General features: G+C 37.0%; 2 protein-coding genes across 2 annotated transcripts in view; both read right to left on the bottom strand.

Moving 5' to 3' along the window:
• LOC139117184 (low-density lipoprotein receptor-related protein 4-like) overlaps positions 1 to 5,125 on the bottom strand; it is a 119,530-nt gene extending 114,405 nt beyond the window's left edge. The window contains exon 1 of the mRNA XM_070680111.1: positions 4,975 to 5,125. Coding sequence (XP_070536212.1) covers positions 4,975 to 5,020 — 46 coding nt within the window. The 5' untranslated portion in view covers positions 5,021 to 5,125. The remainder of the gene's footprint in view (positions 1 to 4,974) is intronic.
• Positions 5,126 to 8,603: 3,478 nt separating this feature from the next.
• LOC139151260 (kinesin-like protein KIF18A) overlaps positions 8,604 to 22,387 on the bottom strand; it is a 51,100-nt gene continuing 37,316 nt past the window's right edge. The window contains exons 15-19 of the mRNA XM_070724329.1: positions 22,058 to 22,265; positions 18,799 to 18,989; positions 17,915 to 17,984; positions 15,484 to 15,558; positions 8,604 to 10,473 (exon numbers count right to left, since the gene is read on the bottom strand). Of these exons, the coding sequence (XP_070580430.1) occupies positions 10,416 to 10,473; positions 15,484 to 15,558; positions 17,915 to 17,984; positions 18,799 to 18,989; positions 22,058 to 22,265 (602 nt within the window). The 3' untranslated portion in view covers positions 8,604 to 10,415. The remainder of the gene's footprint in view (positions 10,474 to 15,483; positions 15,559 to 17,914; positions 17,985 to 18,798; positions 18,990 to 22,057; positions 22,266 to 22,387) is intronic.

Below are 22,387 nucleotides of genomic sequence, written 5' to 3'. Positions count from 1 at the left end.
CAACCCTTCACTACAACTCAAGTCCCCTAATTAAATAAGTCCCTCACCATAACATCACAGATACCCCAGAACACCTCTCACCACATCCCAGTCCCCCAGTACATAACCCCTCACCACAATATTCCTGAGTCCCCAGTACACATCCCCTCACAACATCCCAGAGAACCTCAAGTACACAACCCGGCCCCTCACTATAACATCCAAGAGACCCTCCAGTACACAACCCGGCCCCTCAATATAACATCCAGAGACCCTCAGTACACAACCCGGCCCCTCAATAGAACATCCAAGAGACCCTCCAGTACACAACCCGGCCCCTCAATATAACATCCAAGAGACCCTCCAGTACACAACCTGGCCCCTCAATATAACATCCAAGAGACCCTCCAGTACACAACCCGGCCCCTCAATAGAACATCCAAGAGACCCTCCAGTACACAACCTGGCCCCTCAATATAACATCCAAGAGACCCTCCAGTACACAACCTGGCCCCTCAATAGAACATCCAAGAGACCCTCCAGTACACAACCCGGCCCCTCAATACAACATCCAAGAGACTCTCAAGTACACAGCCCCTCAACATAACACCCCAGAGTCCCCAGTTCACAAACTCTACTAAAACCTCCCAGAGTACCCTCACTACAAACTTCAAATGACTCCAATCATTAGAACTCACCACCAATTAAACTAAAATTTCTATTGGTCAGTTCATTTAATCTTGCTAGAACTCCACAGAAGATTTCTCTTGCCACAACCAATGTCTCCTCAGTAAGTGACCACTAACTATGATCTCCTGGGGTCTTCTCAATGTACAACCTCTATCTAAACCCTTTCAGTATCTTCACTATATCTATATCAAAAAGTTCCCTGTAAAAAAACCCCTCTTCATTACACCATCAGAGTTCTCTTCGTACTTATATCCTGACTACAACCTTGCAGAACCGCCTCAGGGTATGCCTTTTAGCAATCCCTCCTCCCCCCAACTGTATGCCGTCTAGCAATCCCTCCTCCCCCTCACCCCAACTGTATGCCTTCTAGCAACCCCTCCTCCCCCTCACCCCAACTGAATGCCTTCTAGCAACCCCTCCTCCCCCTCACCCCAACTGAATGCCTTCTAGCAACCCCTCCTCCCCCTCACCCCAAATGAATGCCTTCTAGCAACCCCTTCTCCCCCTAACTTCACACTATCATTGGTATCAACTGATCAAAACGCCTGAAGAAGCACTGCAACTTTTCTTTGCTTGGCAAGACTGAAGATAAGTTGACACAAAGAAATTTGTTTGAATTGTTAGTGACCTAGGGAGTCCACTCATAACATCATTGCCCCCTCCTCCCACCCCATCAGAGCCCCCTTGAAAATCCCTTTAAGTTTGCGTGTGTCCACTAATCTTTAGTTGTTCCCTTTGCTATATCACATTCACCTTTGCTATATCACATTCAAGTGCATTTGTGAAACCTGTGCATTTCACTTGAACAACACCCTGGACTAAACAAATCAGTAATTAAAGAACTCATAGGTCATAGGTCATAGGTTTATGGTTAGGCTACACAGGCTGTAATAGTATCACTAAATATATTTCGGATTTTGTCGCAAATGACATTAACTGACCATGGTCTTTTTTGTAAGTGTTTCAATGTCTGGTATGTTTAATAATCTATGTGTATGTCTAGTGCTACCCATGTCAATCCATGGTGAAGCTTATGTGTCACCATAGTCTTGCTGCACCATAGTCTTGCTGTTCCAAAATTATTTTCTATTTCTATGCAACATCACCTAAATATACGCAAGCAAATCTCACCTTTGAACATAATTTACCACACACTAGGTACAAATGACCCCAATCTTACCACTATAACATTAAACCAATACTAACTGATTAGAACATTACCAATATTACAATCTAAGGCTGTCATGATACCTTATCAAGGTACAAACCCTGATGGCAAGTTACCCCATATCCAACTTTTCCTTGTCTTATCCGGAAGAACTGCAACTACGATACCACATCACAACTTTTTCTTCCGATTATTGTAACAACACAAGGCAACTGCTGCTGTTGCTTCTTCACTATCAAACATCAAAACAAGCTTTAAGGTAGAACGCAAATCGGGGACAGAAATTCAGGCCTTCAAATTTTATCAATTTTCTTCTGACCTACCACTTGTGGGGGCTCATTTTGAAGCTCTTGGCGAAAGAAAAGTTTTCAATGTCTTAGTTTTTCAAAAATCCAAAATTTTATTTTTTCCCATAGAGTTAACACAGGGATGGCGGCCATTTTGAATTTCAAATATTGAGAAATTGCAAGTTATTTGTCTCTCTGGTACCAAAGTTTGCAGGGTGACCCCTGATTTTTATTCTTGCTTTGGTAAGAAAATGGTTGAAAGTTTCACTGCGGAAAATTTGAGCAAAAGTTTAAGTCTTTTACTTTTGAGCTGCATATTACCTTAAAGTAAAATTTCAAATCTACTAAGCTGGAAGTTTGAAGAGTTTGAGAATTTTATAAACAAACAAAACAAAAATTAAAATATATTTTGGTATTAATATTTAACATTTTTGTCTTACTTGTCATGTGTTATGAGAGATATAACAGTACATGTGCCCGAGTATGGGTATTAAATAATTAAAAACTTTGGTAGCATTCCAGGCATATATGTGCGATTAACTTCTAGCCAAAAGCTATATCCACAGGACAAACAGAGCCAGCAAATTTTTGTCAGTACAGCAACATATAAACATCAGAAATCTATGAATGAGAATACCACAACATCCTATGAGGGATTAATTACTGTCAACATATCTTTCATTAACTAATGATATTAAAGCATATAAGTCCAGGTATTCATGAGTGAGTGTACCTACATCTTGAAAATTTACCGGCACTCACCTATGATGATTGCAAACTGTGAGATCAAACTTAAAGAACATTTAAAGTGTTTGATTCCAAAGAAAGACAAACTTGTCTTTCAAAATACAATGAAATCAACTATACAATAATGCTGTGGCACCTAATGGCATCAAAGTACATTACAGTATCCTGTGTTGTATATTTTGAGAAGGAGATACTCTGTCACTGTTATGAATATGTTGATCTGAAGTCAACATCACCAATGGAAGTTGAAAGGTTAGAAGAACATGTCAGAAATGCTCAGAAGTGTCTGCAGCGTAGTTTTACTTATTTCATGAACATCCTTCCAACAAGTGATCTTGTTCCATGGTTCACAGCTTATGACAGATACCGGTAAGTTGTTAGGTGATTTGAACAAGGAGATTTCAATACAACAACTGATACAGCTCCAACAACAAAACTACCTCTTTTCCTGTTTTCTGACAATAAAGGTGAATTTTTAGGAAGACCATATCAAACTATTGCATTTCTTTCAATGAGTTTTCTGAATATTTGTTAGTAATCTCTACCTGAAAGGGAGTTCATGAGTACTGTCCACCGTGTATCACCTGTATTGTCTTCTAAACAGCTTCCACAATACTGTAGAGCTGATATTTTCATTGACAATACTGTGAATATAAAAGTCTGCTCATCGAATCGCATGTTTCTAAATTCATCATTCCACTTGTTTATTTTCATATAATAACATGTTTCCAAACTCATCAAACAGTCCCCTCATTGATATTTTGATTTGAACTTAGATCATCTAAGTTTCTGTATTCTAACTGTATATTTCAGGGTTTTTCTTGTGTGAATGAATTCCTGTACGGGTAGTATCAACTGAAAATTGTGAGACACGTTGCTAAATTTCTTGTTTGTACAAAAAGGGATACCTGACTGCAGACGCTTTGGGAATAGAGAAGAAACTTTTACAACTGTTGTAACTGTTTCTTTCTCTCTCTCAAGATTGTACTCAGGTATTTGCTCATTGATATTTTCACTTACACGACATTTTTGACACCGAACTGATAAAATGCAAAAACTGCATGGAACTGCATTCCCTGTTGGACTGGACCACCCTTCAATATATTTGAATGGTAGTAAAAACCAAACCAGCCAGAATGTGTCTCGTCTTCAGTTACTTCAACAAATACAGTTCGTAAGCAAGAAGACTAAAAGTAGGTGCACTTCAGCCTCTGTCGCGTTTGAGTTGGTCTTCCTGAAAAGACTAGATTTTATTAACGCTAACAAACGTCCCCTTTACACAGATGATGGATGGTTAAACAGGTAACGAAAATACAAAACCATTACTGTATCATGACCAGGTGTTGACATGGAAGACTTCACTTGGCAGTTATCTATATAAACCTTGTATACCACGATATATCTTCATGGTCCTATGACTTACAAGGCAGAACACTGGCTCTACGTTTTATGTCAAGCAAGTTTCACTGAAAAATTACTTTATAGTAAAATCGGTTGAAGTTAGTTTTCTAATCATGAGCACATTTGCAATCATTAAACCGTGTGTTCCTTATCATGATCGTTCCATATTACTGACTTCAGCGAAAGATTACCGTTTGGAATCGACTTTTGATAAGCCAGTGGAATCGGATCTCAAACAGGCTTACATTAGAAGACTGTTTGTAGAACCTGCAAGAATGATTCAACAACAGTTGTACCCTGACCAAAACGAGAACAACGAGTGAAGACATTACATGTAGTCCAGCCTTGAAGACGCGAGTTCTCGCAGCTAAAACTTCTGGTTCTCCGTCATGAGAAACTCATTGCTAAGCTCAAAGCTGACATCTTACGAAATTGAACGGGTGTTGTACTGAGTACGACAACAAATACTTTAATCCGAGACGTATCATACATTCATATGAAAATGAAGTCCCCCTGAGTTTTGAATGTATGAACGGGTCAGCGAATCGTCTCCAAGCGGGCACCTTATATCTCCATGCCACGACAGTGTGTGTGCATACCCACCTCAAACTTTGAAGTGTACACCTTACCGATCACGGACTCATCCAGCCTCTGCCCGGTATTTTACGATCACTATCATAATGTAATAACTATAGAACTTACCCGAAATTAAGCCGATAATAATGAGCGTCCTGGCCAAGGACTGCATCGTGGAAAATCTGCGAAATACATATGTAATCCAGAGAAAATCCAGAGTGAGACGTTACTCCTCGCCAACAAAGTTGAAATCACAGTTCTGTACTGTGGGGTTGAGTATTGTGTTGTTGTTTTAGGGACAATCCATTTATTATAGGGGTGTACAAAAAGCAACTTTGAGAAAATGGGTATACTTTTTGAAACACAAAGAATAATCGCTAATTTTACATATACATAAAGGTGATGAAAGGAAGAATTACCGGAATACAACATTAAGACTAGTAACCTACAGTTATTGTTCCGATTAGTCGTATTCACGTAGATGTGCAGATGAAGCGTCCCTCCGAAATAGTTCAATCTGAACGGAAGGCATTTGGAATCCTTTCAAATATGCAAAACACCATGCATTGAACTGCAAATGCACCGAATACACAATGAATAGCCGGTGAAACTGTCTAGCGACCGGTATAAATAATTGCAATTTTCACCTAGGAGACAAAAAGTACTGTACTATGTGAAATTTTACACCAGATTGTGCGATTGACCATACGGAAGCACCATAAAGTGATTATTCGTTGTATAATGATTGCTTTGGTGCTCGAGCTAATTCAACGATTTGACGCTCCGTTAATTGGTTTCTATAATTAACGGTCAAGCCGGTAATAGCGGGCCTTACATCAAAAGCGAATTGCATATATTTGAATTATATTTTACACATCGTTCGCCAGCAGCAAAATAGCGTTCCAGTTACATCTATACGTCGTGGGTCAAAATTGTAAAACATACTTTAGAACACAATGGAAAAGCGGGTTTTTATTAAGATGCACAACGTTGTGATTCTATTTGTTACATTCAATCAATAATGGTTGTTATGCCATTATGGGGATGACCTGGAGGGCCCTGAAAACTTTGGGGACACAGCTGACTTTGTCAAATCTTTAAATTTAATTTTTGAAACAACTTCGGCAACCATCCTTGTTGATGAACTTCCAGATGTGTCTTTTGAATTGCTACAGCTAATTCTTGCTTATTTCTAAAAACATATATCTTCATGTTTCAGCTATATTGTAATTTACTCCTCTAATATGTATCCTTAAGCAAGCAAGAACTATCGGAGACTGAGTGAAAAAGTGATGTAAACTACACTTGCATTACATGTACCTTTAACTAAGGGAGTGATCGTTTACCATGGCCAAGGTTGGCAGAGAATACTTTGTACTAAGGAAGTGTTCATTTACCATGGCCAGGGTTGTCAGAGAATACTTTGTACTAAGGGAGTGTTCATTTATCATGGCAGGGTTGGCAGAGAATACTTTGTACTAAGGGAGTGTTAATTTATCATGGCCAGGGTTGGCAGAGAATACTTTGTACTAAGGGAGTGTTGGCAGAGAATACTTTGTCCTAAGGAAGTGTTCATTTACCATGGCCAGGGTTGGCAGAGAATACTTTGTACTAAGGGAGTGTTCATTTACCATGGCCAGGGTTGGCAGAGAATACTTTGTACTAAGGGAGTGTTCATTTACCATGGCCAGGGTTGGCAGAGAATACTTTGTACTAAGGGAGTGTTCATTTACCATGGCCAGGGTTGGCAGAGAATACTTTGTACTAAGGGAGTGTTCATTTACCATGGCCAGGGTTGTCAGAGAATACTTTGTAGTGTTCATTTACCATGGCCAGGGTTGTCAGAGAATACTTTGTACTAAGGAAGTGTTCATTTACCATGGCCAGGGTTGTCAGAGAATACTTTGTACTAAGGGAGTGTTGGCAGAGAATACTTTGTCCAAAGGAAGTGTTCATTTACCATGGCCAGGGTTGTCAGAGAATACTTTGTACTAAGGGAGTGTTCATTTATCATGGCCAGGGTTGGCAGAGAATACTTTGTACTAAGGGAGTGTTCATTTATCATGGCCAGGGTTGGCAGAGAATACTTCATACTAAGGGAGTGTTCATTTACCATGGCCAGGGTTGGCAGAGAATACTTTGTACTAAGGGAGTGTTCATTTATCATGGCCAGGGTTGGCAGAGAATACTTTGTACTAAGGGAGTGTTCATTTATCATGGCCAGGGTTGGCAGAGAATACTTTGTGCCTTTGTTGAAAATAGCAGTATAATCCCCCATGTCTACTGACTCTTTAAATTATGACCACTTTTTTTGTATTTACAAGATTTTTATTGGAGTCACATAAAAGGAAAAACAGTCACATTACTCATAACTGTTAGAAGTATCAACATAGATACACAATACATCAATGTATCAGTGAAAATAAGTCATTCTTGTGGACCATGCAGTTAGTTGTAAATATTTTCCCCATTTCTCCATGTGTTTACCTCGTTTTTTTCATGACGGGACGTTCCCATCTAAATAACAGTGCACTTTCAAGGCATATTCACCCCGGCAAATGGGCTTTTCAACGGGTATGGAGCTTCTAATTAAAGTTATTTGCCATCTCGTAAGCTGTTTGCAAAATGTGATTAGAGATAGCGATTAAAGCCAGTGTGCGGGGAAGAGATTTTGCCTTACACACTTCACTCATACAGATAATCGTTCGCCTTGAACTTCTTTGAACATTGTACCCTAATTTTCACAGATTAGGACCTATAAATATACTACAAGCCATATGTTAGTTCAAATTAATAAAAGTAGGAACAAATTCCGATGTCCTGAAATGATAATACTGTTGTCAAGGTTTACACGAGATTGAGTTTGTGCCGCTTCACTGTACAATACCTTGGCATAAAGTAGTACCGGCCAAGCTATTGGTATCTGAAGTTGTTGACTAAGCGTTATGTAATGTCTGATTATATTTGATATAACTACGTTAGATTGCATATTATCAGTGCAGAAAGAGCCCAAAAAAGTGTACTGTTTTTTAGATGCGAGCATCCCGTCATGTTTTGTTTTTTCTGTTGGCAATGAAGAATTCTGTCTTCTGCACATTCTGGACATAGGTCACAAAGTTTGCAAAGTTTGACCGCAATGCCATGGCAGCCATCCCAGTGTCATTTCTAGAGTAAATTTTAATGACTTTGTCAATTTTTTCTTTGTGCTATTTACAGTTTAATAGCATCCTATCACAGTCTCTCCATATGTATATTTGAAACCAATTTAAGACTTGAATTGAATTCAAAATTCAACAATAGTAAAGACCTTTTGAATAAATTATATAAATAAATACACTTTGAGCTGACAATAAAAATATCTGTGGAAGATTGCTTTTTCAAAAACCCTACTCTGCTTCAAGTCCTAGTATATACAATGTCCTGTCTCTCAAAAGCTTCAAAAAAGTTCTTCATCATTTTCACCGCTGCCACTGATTATGGTTTCATCATGGCATTCATCAGAGTTGTCTCTCAGTCCGATATATCATTGTCATTGTACAAATTTCGCAATGTTTGTATTATCAGAGAGATGCATTTTTGAATATATTCCTATCATCAAAAATGCCAGAATGTTAAGGTCATATAGGGGTCATTTGGAGTTTTTGATCCGGACGGACATACATATATACAGATGCTGCTAACCTACCATATAATCTCTCTTTGGTACATATAACCATTCACAGCATAAGAAAGTAAATTCCACAAAACATGGCATGTGTTTTTTCTTATAAACTTTTATTGCAATTCACGAGAAAAGTAAATGTTACATAGAAAAAAAAATGAAGGAATGTAAACATTTCAATTAAACAATTATCGATCAAGGTAGTCCAAATTATAGAAATCTATGGTAATAATATCTAAACAGTGGAAATATTTCTTTTGTGGATGTGCAAACCATTTGAGCAATTGCCAGAGGCTAGTATCAAATAAACCTTTGCAAGACATGATTCTCTAATAATGTGGAAGCTCATAAATGGGGTTCTTCCTTGACAAGTACACACTATACAAATAGAAATAGAATCTTTCGTACATCAAAAATGACAAAAACTTCTACAACAGTACAAATACAGGTTTCATGAAAAAGTGGAATAGGGCAATCCTGAATGGATCAACTTAAATCTATCTTACATAGTGTGAATGATAATAAATCATACTTCACAACACTCATTCAGGTAATATACATTATTTTATGCTCAAAAATATTTATTGAGTTGATTGATATGGACAGGAATTATTTCAGTAATGACAGATAACTTGTTTCACACACTTCATGCTACTGACAAAATAAGTAAGTGAGCAAATTTATTGTCATTATCAGGTCAGAGAAGGAATACTAGTTGTATACACTACCTTGCTTGAAAAATATGCTGTGAAATTTATTTATCCAAATAAAGTACATACAAACATCCAAAATTTAGAAAGTTGATTTATATACATTATTTACAAAGTTGTTCAAATAAATTCAGGAATATTCTTATACACAATTTTTCTACAGGTGACTACTTTAGACTGTTAAATCATTTACTGGATTGACAAAAAAAGTAACCATACGCTGATGAATTTAGTTTTATTGCCAACAGTTCAGTGTAAAGTCTTTGCTTCCTTGATTTTCCATCATCTTTTTAAGGTAGAATGCACCTCGGGGACACACATTCGGACTCTCAAACTTTTCCAATTCTCTTCTGATATACCACATGTGGGGGTTCATTTTAAAGCTCTTGGTGAAAGAAAACTTTTCATCGGCTTAGTTTTACCATATATGGTTTTACAAAATTCGAAATTTTTTATTTTTCTCCATAGAGTTAACACACGGATGGTGGCCATTTGAATTTCTAATATCAGTAAATCTTAGGTAATTTGTTTCTCTATTTCTAAAATTTGCACAGTGACCCCCTAATTTTATTCTTGATTTTGAAAGAGAATGATTGAAAGATTCCTTGAGGAAAGTTAGAGCAAACGTTTAAGTCTTTCACTTTCGAGGTGCATACTACCTTAATGCATGAAAATAATTTGCATATGAAGAGGACACAAAAACAAAATCTCACACATCAAATATTTATATTATCAATACAAAAAAATGTAAAGATACAGCAGTGATCTGAAAAAAGTGGCAGTTCTCTTTGGATGAATTTTAATTTGGTAATTGGAAAAGCTTTCCATCATCAGAATAGATTACCTTATTCTATTAAAACCTAGAGTTTTAATCATGCTAAAAATTGATTCATTTTTAAGTTTTAATCTATTAGTGTGGCAGTATTGAGAATGTTGAATGTAAAGCCATTTCAAGGTAATGCTGGATTCATCAAACACAGAGACATTAACATTGTAGATTATCACCAAATACATGATTCATTTGGAAAAAAAAACAAGCATCAACAAATGTTTAAGAACTGTCCTTTGCATATCGGTTTCAGAAAATGATCTGATTCAGTGAATTTTTTGAACATCAACAGTTTGATTGATGAAGAACTCAAGGCAGAAGACGGCACCAAATTCTGTCTCACTGTGAACACACTGTAAGTTCAATATTAGTACATCTGTCTGGAGCTGTGAAGATTCCCATATGACTTACTCCTTGGTAAGGACCTACACAACAAGAGACAAAAAGTGAAAATGTATTGGTAAATAACGATGCAGTATTTAAATTTATTATAGATTATTTGAGTACAAAAGCATTCAAGCTATAAAAAACTATTCAAATAGAGTAAGGGAAAAAAGGAAAGTCTTGAGTTTCAGTAATTTGAACTCACTGGCACTGCATCATATCATCTCTGTCATTGGTGAATACAGGTGATGTGTTGATGGAATTTAATGGATTTTTCCTTTGTTACAGTATGTTGCTGTGTAGATGAAGTTTATTATGATTGTGTTAGTGACTTAGTTGTGTCCTGTCATTTAGCAGGCTATCTTTCAGGTGTTTTGCAGGCATTGAGTCAGTAAGTTTTCACTGCTTACATACAGTATGTTGTACACTGAATACTGAATCCTTGTCCCTTTTCTGTTCACATCCAGATTTGATTGCAACATTCCATGTGCTTGTAAGAGTATTTCTGATTATTGTAGAGGCATTTGAATGTGATTTCTATCAGTCAAAAGCAGGTTAATATGAAATTTTCATTATCTATTGTAACTTAATTTGAACGTATACATGTGCAACTAAGCTGACAGTTTCCCTTAAACGGACATTGGTCAACTCGTCTGCAATGCTTGTTGTCTTTATCTTTTGGACCTTCACAGACTTTCTACTGTACATGGGCTTTGATTGTACATGGAATAGTATCCATGCACCAGTAGCTCAGTTTGAAGTTTAGTTTGTTGAATATCTTGAGTTACTGTGTATCATAAGGTACCAGTAGCATTTTTTAAAAGGGCATTAGATAGGAAGATTTTGCTGATGTTTATTTGGTCACTCTTGACCAAGAACCAGGTAATGCTGTGCTTATTTTCTTTGTTTGCTGTACTTATTTCCAGTGTAAATGTTTATTTAAAGTTCATTTACTGACTTTTAGTATGTGTCTTACATTTCTAGCAATCTTAAGCACACCAGGCATAAATGCTGCTGCTCTCTTTGCTTCTATATTTAAGGTAAGACGCATCTCAGGGACAGATATTCAAGCTTTCAAATTTTATCAATTCTATTCTAATCTACCACTTGTCAGGGTTCATTTTAAAGCTCTTGTAGTAAAAAAAGTTTTCACCCTCTAAGTTTTTCGAAAATCGAAGATTTACTTTTCCTCATAGAGTTAACACAGGGATGGCGGCCATTTTGAATTTCAAATATCAGTAAATCTTGGGCAATTTGTTTCTCTAGTACCAGAATTTTCATGGTGACCCCCAATTTTTATTCTTGATTTTGAAAGAGTATGGTTGAAAGAATCCCTGAGAAAAGTTTGAACAAAAGTTGAAGTCTTTCACTTTCGAGGCGCATACTACCTTAATAATGCCCACAATTCATAAACAATAGAAACGGCTCACATTAATTACATTTCCTCAGAACAAACTGGTCTCAAAACTCGAAATATTGCTCTTGTATGTAATTTTCCTTGTTTAAATACAGAGTCCTGGTACAAATAGAGATGGTATATTGGTGACGCTCATTATGCAAAATGTAGTTGAAGGGGCAACACATGGAGACAAGCTGCCAAAAATGCTGCTTTTACCAGCTTTTTTCATTGTGAAGTTAAATCTACATGTATGCACACAAAAAACTGTCATAGATATGTTTGCAATGGATAGAAACATTACATTATTTTCCAAAATGGTCATGATAGAATGGTGATTTTCAGCATTTTTGGCATTGTCAGTGGTCAAGCACTGTCAGTAGTCAAGCTAGGCAAAAGACATCTGTTTGTTATATGAAAATTGCTGTCAATCAAATGATTGTGCAGACTAGAGCGCCAATCAGTGGCTTGTGTACCTAATCTGTGTTCTTGTTGATTGTGTAAAAAGAAGTTATTGTCAAGTGACTTTATTTACATATGGTGAACCAAAAATACATAGATACATGGAAGGGAAAAAGATCACATAACATTTAGAAGCAAGATGAGCTCACCATCCCACGCTAGGTAGCTACCTCAAGGTTTATCACTATACTCACTTTAAACCCTCCCCCACCCAAAGCTTCACACCCTTGTAGACTTGAGTATTTTTCTATGTACAATATGCATGTCAAAATTAAAAAGGAAACTATCAAAATTACACAACTACTACTCTTGGACAATGCACTAGTTCCTGGAAAGGGTCATGGCATATTGTTATGAAAACAACTGTTTTGTGAGTGCAATATTTTGCATGATGCGATGCTAGTTCAGACCCACCAATGTCCCTAAACGTTTGGCATTCAGGGCAAGTCTGGGTACAGCTTAACATTCAGGGCAAGTCTGGGTACAGCTTAACATTCAGGGCAAGTCTGGGTACAGCTTAACATTCAGGGCAAGTCTGGGTACAGCTTAACATTCAGGGCAAGTCTGGGTACAGCTTAACATTCAGGGCAAGTCTGGGTACAGCGTAACATTCAGGGCAAGTCTGGGTACAGCTTAACATTCAGGGCAAGTCTGGGTACAGCTTATGGACCAGAGATACCATGCCAATTAACTAGCCAAGGGTGTAGATTAGAGCAGGGACAAACCTCTTACGCAAAGTTAGGTTATTTTGTCGGTAAATCAGGAAAGAAAACTGAAGATTGAAGTAAATTTTGATAAGAATTCAAATAAAAGTAGTCAAAGACAACAAAGATAGCAACAAGACAAGGAAAGTCGGCCATTTTTCATAAATTTTGTTTGATGCAAGATACTACTTACATTGGTCAGTTCGTTACCACTCTAAATTTGGAGGGTCGTTTGCGCAATCGCAGATTGGATGACCTCGTGAACTTTGATATGCGCATGCCTATTCAATCCCAGAATGCATCAATCAGATTACAGTGGGAATCTATGTACGTACGTGTTGCCTACGTTATCTGACGCGGAAATGGACAATGACCGGCCACAGTGCAGCCGGGTAACGAATTACAGTCAACTCGCACCTTTCCCTACCCGCCAAGAACCAACTTGCCCAATTCCAACTCGCCCGATACCAAGTCGCCCGAATACAACTCATCCGATGCCAAGTTGCTCGTTGTTTGAGATGTAGTTGTAGATTCCATGTACGCAAACCCGATGGCCCGAGGCCAGCTAGCTCTGCCCATGTGATTTTTTTGGGGGAGGAGGCCGTATAACGCCGGTAACACACAGCCCTGCCATGCAGAGCTAGAGGCCAGCTATTTTCATACTGTTCCTAAAGACATGAGCCAGTAACTGCAGTAACTTTCCCTATAGGCTACGTAAAGAAACCGAACGAAATTTATTCTTTCAAGAGATTTGCAAAACATGAAATACGCAAATAAAAACTTTTCCGCGTTGGCACATATTTCAAGCCCTAGCCGCACCTATGGTTCTCAATGTTAGAAATATTTGTTGTAGGCTGTTTTAAGAAATAAAACTTTGTTTTACCCACCAAGTACTCACAAAAATTGCAAAATAGTATTGGGCGAGTTGGCATCGGGCGAGTCGGTATCGGGCGAGTTGGAATCGGACGAGTTGGAATCGGGTAAATAGGCTGTTTACACACCAATTTCAAGCTGATTTAGACCTCCATGTTCGCTTTGCCGTACATTTTCGTCCGTGTTCATAACTGAGCGCCCATTCATTGGTAAATTCCCGGGGACAATTCATTGGTATTATCACTGTATGTAGGCTTTCTATATTAATGATGAAGTTTCGGAATGCGAATTAAGTTGAACTTGAAGGCGACGTGCAAAGTAACTGATTTCACTCCGTGCCCAATGTGTCTAGGTCGGTTCTGAATGTGTGACATACACGTGTTTGACTAACACAGTAACAGCAGTGTATCTGTATTAAAACCTGTATCTCGAGCATGCTGAAGCTTAACATATTTACGATGTGGTTTAACTTTATAAGGGACAGTGCAGTGGAAAGTACGAAGTCAATGTCAACCCCTACCCACGTACTACCCTAGTGTGGGGTATTTGGAAATAATCTTATGAAGTTTGATAAATGCCTCAACCCCGGGAAAGACAACTTGGAAACATTCAGTCAATAAACAAGCTCTTTATCAAAAATCTGCACTTCCGAAGTCTTTAACCATCCACAGTTCGGCGATCATCAATTTCGCTGGCTTGACCAGGCTAAACGAATACAATTTGGAAGGGTAACCGATTTTCAAAAATGTCCCCCAACGTCCCCCATCAACGTAGCTCAATGAAACTGCCATCCTTTGTTCATCTATATTTATCGATTGAATAACTTGAATGACATTGCTCACAAACACATAAGTACGCGAAAATGGGACATTTTTGAACTGCAGGTGCTTGACCTGTCACTGCCGATACTGAAAACATTGAGGTCACGATCGCACTACGTCAAACAGAAAGCTGGAAAAGTTGGCAAATTACGACTTATCATGCTCTCTTGCTGCTATGATGTTGTAGTGAGGTTAGTCACGAGGTTAACCACGACCGAATTTTTCCTAACTTGGCCTTGCATAGCGTTAAAACAAAGGCCGAAATTAGCCGATGTCAAAATCAAAACACGAAGACTTATAAGTCAGTGACGTAATCGAGTTGAGATCTGGGCATGCGCAGTCGTTCGAAAACGACCCTCCAAATTTAGAGTGGTAACGAACTGTTGGTTGACATGTTGAAAAATACTGAATAAATGGGTGACCATGCATATATTCAACCCCGGTTTTAAACAAATTAAATGAAACCCTTGAAAAAATGAATCAATGATCATGACCATTAATTCATTTTCGCGATGGTTTCATGTATCGTGTCTGAAACCGGGGTTGAATATATGCATGGTCACCCATTCATTCAGTATCTTTCAACATGTCAAACAATATAAGTAGTATCTCCTATCAAAAAAAATTCATGAAAAATGGCTGACTTTGTCCCTTTATTAAATGGACTTCTAATCAGTATTTCAAAGAGCTAGCTTGACAGCTCTTTGAATGTCTTGTGCTTAAAAGGAAAAAGACACCTGACTGTAGTAAGCATAAAAGATATCTTGTGGTAATAAACATGAAAGTGAATCTTACATGTTTGAAGTCTTTACTGTTGGCAAACGACTCTTACTAAATTGCACAGATGTCTTCTCTTGGGAAGAAAGCGACCTGGAGAAAAGAAACAACAAATACATATATCTGACATAATGCCATATATTCAATATGATTAATCATTATTCTCTGAAGGGTAAAAATTAATGTATTAAATATTGTCAAGAAATTCACATTTTAAGAACTTACGAAGCAAAGTACTGTCCACAAGTTCTATTTGAGTTGATGTTACAATCATATCATCAATACCCATCAATAATACTATGGCATTTGTTTTGAATTTCTCATATTTTTGGAGATGTCATGGATTAAAAGTTATGCAACAACGTTCACTGTGATAAAATTGACTGAAATGCATGAAATAAACCTTTCTAAAAGCAATTTAGTTTTGTTTGATTTATACACATTATTGAGTGGTAATCTTTTCAAGGCAACTTCAGGATAAAAATTTGATAACTGATAAACTGTGGATATTACTGGTACATATGAAATAGGATGTGCTGACTGCTTTTGAAAATCTGACATTCATATCCTGATGTTTGAACATGCTTCTCTTCTTAACACTAACAGACTTGAATTCAATAATCATTTTACTTTAAGGCAGTATGCACCTCGAAAGTGAAAGACTTAAACTTTTGCTCTAACTTTCCTCAAGGAATCTTTCAATCATTCTCTTTCAAAATCAAGAATAAAATTAGGGGGTCACTGTGCAAATTTTGGTACTAGAGAAACAAATTACCCAAGATTTATCGATATAAGGAATTCAAAATGGCCACCATCCCTACATTAACTCTATGGAGAAAAATAAAAATTTTCGAATTTCGAAAAACTAAGCCAGTGAATAGTTTTCTTTCACCAAGAACTTTAAAATGAACCCCCACATGTGGTATATCAGAAGAGAATGATAAAAGTTTGAGAGTCCGAATGTCTGTCCCCGAGGTGCGTTCTACCTTAATTTGTGATTGTCAATGAGTCTTATTTTGGAAACTAGAAAATGGACGAGACCTCTATTTATTCCTACATACTTTGCTAAAATTGACAACAGTTGTTTAATTATTACTGTGAAAGCATGGTCATTTGCTCTGCCTTGCTACTGTGAAGTACTCTGTATTTACCAACAAGATGGATGAAGACGAGGCTATTAATTCAATCAAAATATGTCTTTGCAAAATGATTTTTATCTACTCTATAATCTGACAGATGTGGCACCCATTTACAGGATGAGGTACCTATCATCAACTATGCAATGAGGCAAAGAGGAGTAAAGTGCCTTGCTAAAGGGCACATCACCATACTCTGATTGTAAGTCTGCTACTTGGGTCAAACATGTCCTTTGCTGGTGAGTCCAGTACCAAACCGACTCTTTAATGATTTTTACATGGCCTGCCAAAATTTAATCACAGGTTAACTTTAGCATTGGTTTACTAATGTGACCAGCTTAGTCAGCTTTTAATTTAACAATGATTTGAAACAGAACTAGAATTTGACTGAGGATTACCAATGAAAATTCATTACATGTAGAGTTCTAATCATCAATAGATTCCAAATTGTACATTTCAGCAGACAGGAAAAGCCCTTACTTTGATTGATATTTAGGAATTTGACTCAAAATCTATGCAAAATTCAATCAATTAAAATCACTGTCGACCCACACTTAAAGAAATTACCTTCATCTGACATTTGCAGACACCAGCGATCACTTCTTAACCTGGTATCAGAGTTACTGGGAAGGACATCGACCCTATCTCATGTTTAGCAATATGGCCAACTACAAAGTTCTCTATTGCACTAATTGCAATCACCCAGTGGCAGTATGACTGTTCAAAGCCTATAGGCATAACATACAGCAGAGCGGGACCACCCACTTGAAGACAGGGATTTCAAAGAGATGGCATTACTCTAGGAATAACATAATTTCTTTTGAAACACAGTTTGAATTCTGGTGGTCATTGACCGAGTTTGTCCACTTGTTAACATATTTATCAAAGTAAACAGATCAAGTAACTATTTTGAGGTGTTTTTATATCAGCAGAAAAATAAAACTGCTACTTTAAAAATCATGAATACAGATCATATAATCTCTGTTCAATGTAATGTTCCTGTACATGTACTTTCCACCAACATTTTGCAAAGCAGCTATCATGCTGACAAGACATGTAAAATATTGTGGGAAACCATGGATTTGCTAAACAGGTGATGCTATAATGACAAGTATAGCTCATACGGTTATGTGGTTGTGAACACAACAAGACAGATCATGATATTCTGCAACATTTGACCAAACATGAGTGCAATTCAGGCCTGACAATTAAATTCCATTAAAGGAATATTTTCATACGTCAAAACACTTTGAATAATTGGCAGTTACATTTTGTGAGCAGGTAAAATTTAAGTTTGCAAATTCCATTCCCACCTTCTATGTTTTCTTTTGTTAGAAGCAGCTTTAGTCATCATCATATACGTTGGCTTTGGTCTTCGGAATCCTGAAGGTGACAGAAAGCAACATCAATTTTTATACATTTACAGTTGTAACCAATAGAGTACGCTATGGTTTATTTTGTACAATACACAAAAAGCACGTGCAATCCCATATGCATAACACCTGCAATCCCCACATATACACAATAATTTTTCACTGCACATTACAAACATTTCAACAACCGTTACATGAAGTTTAAGAAATAAGCGTGTTTACATTTTGGGATTGCATATTAGCACATCATTTTTGATAAAATATATAGTCCTATATGTATGATACTGGGTCAGGAAGAGCTGAACAATTGAATAATCTCTGACAATTATTAATAACTCATGTTTCCACTTATATGTCTTCAAGATGCCATGGATGGCGTTTGTTGTTATATTTTTGAAATTAATGTATCTATAGGAAATTGGTTGAGTACTTTGATTGTTTTCCAAACTTACTTAAGGTAGTATGCACAAGTGAAAGACTTAAACTTTTGCTCAAACTTTCCTTAATGAAATTTTCAGCTATGCTCTTACTAAATCAAGAATAAAAATCGGGGATCACCGTGCAAATTTTGGTATTAGAGAAACAAATAGCCCAAGATTCAACTTCAAAATGGCCGCCATCCCTGTGTTAACTCTATGGAGAAAAATAAAATTTGCAATTTTCGAAAAACTAAGCTGATATAAAGTTTTCTTACACCATGAGCTTTAAAATGAACCCCCACATGTGGTATATCAGAAGAGAATTGTAAAAGTTTGAGAGTCCGAATATCTGTCCCCGAGGTGCGTTCTACCTTATAGCAACATTACTGAAGTAATGCACCTTACCTAGGTCACTTCTTTGTTTGCTGTAAATGTTCTTGTTCGGCATGACAGATGGCAGACCATACCTCTTCACAGTGGCTGTTGCAATTGTCTCTCGTCTTTGAATGGGACCTGCTGGTGGTTCTTTCAAGTTATGAAGTATGTCGCTGGAAAAGTTTTCTTTTTCTACAGCATATAAACCTTGTTTTCTTCCACTGTGAATGTAAAAGAAATACATTTTCATAATTCTCTACCATAAACAACTGATGATCAACCGATTAAAATTAGAAACTAATAAGTACTTGTACTGTAATATATATTATTTGCCAGAGAGGCATTTATTTTTCATGTTTATCTTTTCAGAAAATTTTATTTTTCATGTTTATCTTTTCAGAAATGTATTTTCAGCCTTGTAAAGAGCACTAATGGTACAGCCTAATCGATGTGCTTTATTGTGCCACTATGGACCAGCTTCTCAGTATCTTCCTATCATCACTGACTGCTGTGTTGTCCCAGAACAAACTTAAGGTAGAGCTGCATGTTGCCAACACAGTTTTTTTCAAAGCAATATTTCTCATCAAAGATGACAAGGAAACCCCCATTTACTGTACATTTTCAAAAAGCAGAGACTCTTAAGTTTAATATGGAAGCAGAAGTTTACTCGTAGGATGAAGTGGGTGTATATTGGGGGTAAAAAACCTCAATTTTGGTATTAATGATAAAAATAATTTAAGTCAAAAACTTGTCGCTATTTCTGAAACGTAATATTTCATTAGAAAGAAGAGTATATGTAGGAAAAAACGACTATTTTGTTTTGCATTATCTTTCCTCATTCAAAAATGGCAAGGGTTGAAAGACTGACATTGAAAAAATGTGATTAAAATCATGATCAGCAAAATTAAAATGCCTCTTTCCCAAAATGTAAGAACTTTATTGCCAAACAAAATAGTCGTTTGTTATGTAGCATTTAAAGAACATAATGTGAAAATTTCAGAAAATTTGAACCAGCCATAGTGGAGTTAGGGGCGGCGTCAAAAGATCGATGTTTGAAAAAAAACTTAATTGCTTAAGTTTGGGGTGGGGGGTTTTTGGCCAAATTAATTTCTGTGCAGTCAAAAACGATTTAACGTCTTTTTGGCAAATTTTACGATTTCAAGGCTGTTTTTGTACGCTAAAACCGATCAAGTCACCAGTATTTTTGTTATTTTATAATGGTTTTCAATTTTTATTTAATTCAATGGTACATTGGTATGTCGTTTGAAAGAATTAGTACAGGGTATAAGTTCGCAATGTTTTTCAATTTTAGGTCAGTTAAGTTAGAAGGGGGGGTGGGGGGTCTGAGGCCAACTTAAGCAATTAAGTTAGATTTATTATATTGAACTTTTGACGTTGCCCCTTAAATTCTTTGGAAATTTTTAAATTGGGACAAAAAAGAGGCAAGGAAATCGGGTGATTTGCATACATTTGCATAAATTAACACTTCTGTATCATGCAACTTACAAGTGCTCGAGAGGCTAAGAGGTGAACCCTACCAATATTTTAATCTTGGGTTAACAAATTAATAAAATTGAATGAATATTTGCAAAAAAGTCATTTTTGAGCAAAATACGCTGTGTTGGGTGCAGCACCCCCTTAATACCACATATGTACAAACAGACTGTAATGTAAACTGCTTTGATACACAAAATACTTCAACAACAAGTTCATGCATATACATTGTGACAACATACATCCATTGATATGGAATATTATTCTACTTCTGTATTTGAACAAAAAAAACAAGAAAAGAGTGTAAATTGTTGGCAAGTTTATTGATATAGTGAAATCTCCCTGCTACCATACTTGATACTGACATGTTATTTAGTGAAATCTCCCTGTTACCATATCCCGGTACTGGTTATGATACTGACATGTGCTACCATACTGGTTATGATACTGTCAAGTGCTACCATACTGGTTATAATATTAATACTGACATGTACTACCATACTGGTTATGATATTGACATGTGCTACCATACTGGTTATGATATTGACATGTGCTAGTACCATACTGGTTATGATACTGACATGTGCTACCATACTGGTTATGATACTGACATGTGCTACCATACTGGTTATAATATTAATACTGACATGTACTACCATACTGGTTATGATATTGACATGTGCTACCATACTGGTCATAATACTGACATGTGCTACCATATGGGTTATGATACTGACATGTTATTTAGTGAAATCTCCCTGTTACCATATCCCGGTACTGGTTATGATCCTGACATGTGCTACCATACTGGTTATGATACTGACAAGTGCTACCATACTGGTTATGGTATTGACATGTGCTACCATATGGGTTATGATACTGACATGTGCTACCATACTGGTTATGATACTGACAAGTGCTACCATACTGGTTATGATATTGACATGTGCTACCATACTGGTTATGATACTGACATGTGCTACCATACTGGTTATGATACTGACATGTGCTACCATACTGGTTATGATACTGACATGTGCTACCATACTGGTTATAATACTGACATGTGCTACCATACGGGTTATGATACTGACATGTATTGTTATTTATGCTGAGAATAATCTAACGGTAAGGGCATTACATTTCTACAATATACATTGAAATGCCAAGGACAAATCATGTTATACTACCACTGCAATCTGATTAAACTCAGGTGTAGAGTATGGTGAAGTCTATACTTACACAGTATTCTCTTGCTGTTGGCTCTCACTACAGGTGACAGTATGAGAATACTGTGTAAGTATAAATGTCACTGTACTCTACATCTGATTTTAATCAGATTGACTACCACTGTAGTACCAGTGATCAGCTTACTTCTTGTAAAAGCATGGATCAAATGTGCCAATAGTTCTTTTACCGGTTCCATGATGCAGTGTGCTCCAGGGTATACAAAGCCTACGTTACGCATACAACTTTTTAGCCGTAGGGTACACGCAGGGTATGTTACTCATAGAACTCTATGATAGATTACATCCTGACCTATATTTTTGTCGCTGATGGTTAGATTATACACATGTATTGTCATTCTTCTATAACAATCCGTTGTACAAAACAAATCAGCATGTTTTCGCTGTTTTGAGCTTTAATGGTGTTTGATAAAGTCACTGCAATGCATTGTGGGATAACCGGGAAAAGGTCTATTTTTGTTCCAATACAGATGCTTACACTGATAATGACATCACAGCATTTGCAACAATACTGGTCACTCATTCATATCACAGAATGGTATACTCACCTAAGTGAAAGCTTCTCTTTGTTTATTTTATCATCAAGAGTGTATGAAGTATTTAAACGATTGAAAGTAACTTCGGGACTTGATGATGCAAACACGCTATCACAATCACTGACAATCGGTGAATTTCCAACACTTGTCAACGGTGTCCGAGGTGATGCTTTAACAGGTGTCGGTGTACACACCACCTCAGCATAACTTCGTTTTGTACCTGTAGATATCACACAACACATGTATGTAAGCCATAATACCCCCACAACATAGACAAGTTTAGAAAATTTTGAATAGGGTAGTTTGTGCCCCATTTCATATCATCATCATTCTAAGCGATGG

Source organism: Ptychodera flava, chromosome 1, assembly GCF_041260155.1.
Source record: "Ptychodera flava strain L36383 chromosome 1, AS_Pfla_20210202, whole genome shotgun sequence".
In the NCBI taxonomy this organism is placed as follows: domain Eukaryota; kingdom Metazoa; phylum Hemichordata; class Enteropneusta; family Ptychoderidae; genus Ptychodera; species Ptychodera flava.
This window is presented reverse-complemented; position numbering and strand designations above follow the sequence as displayed.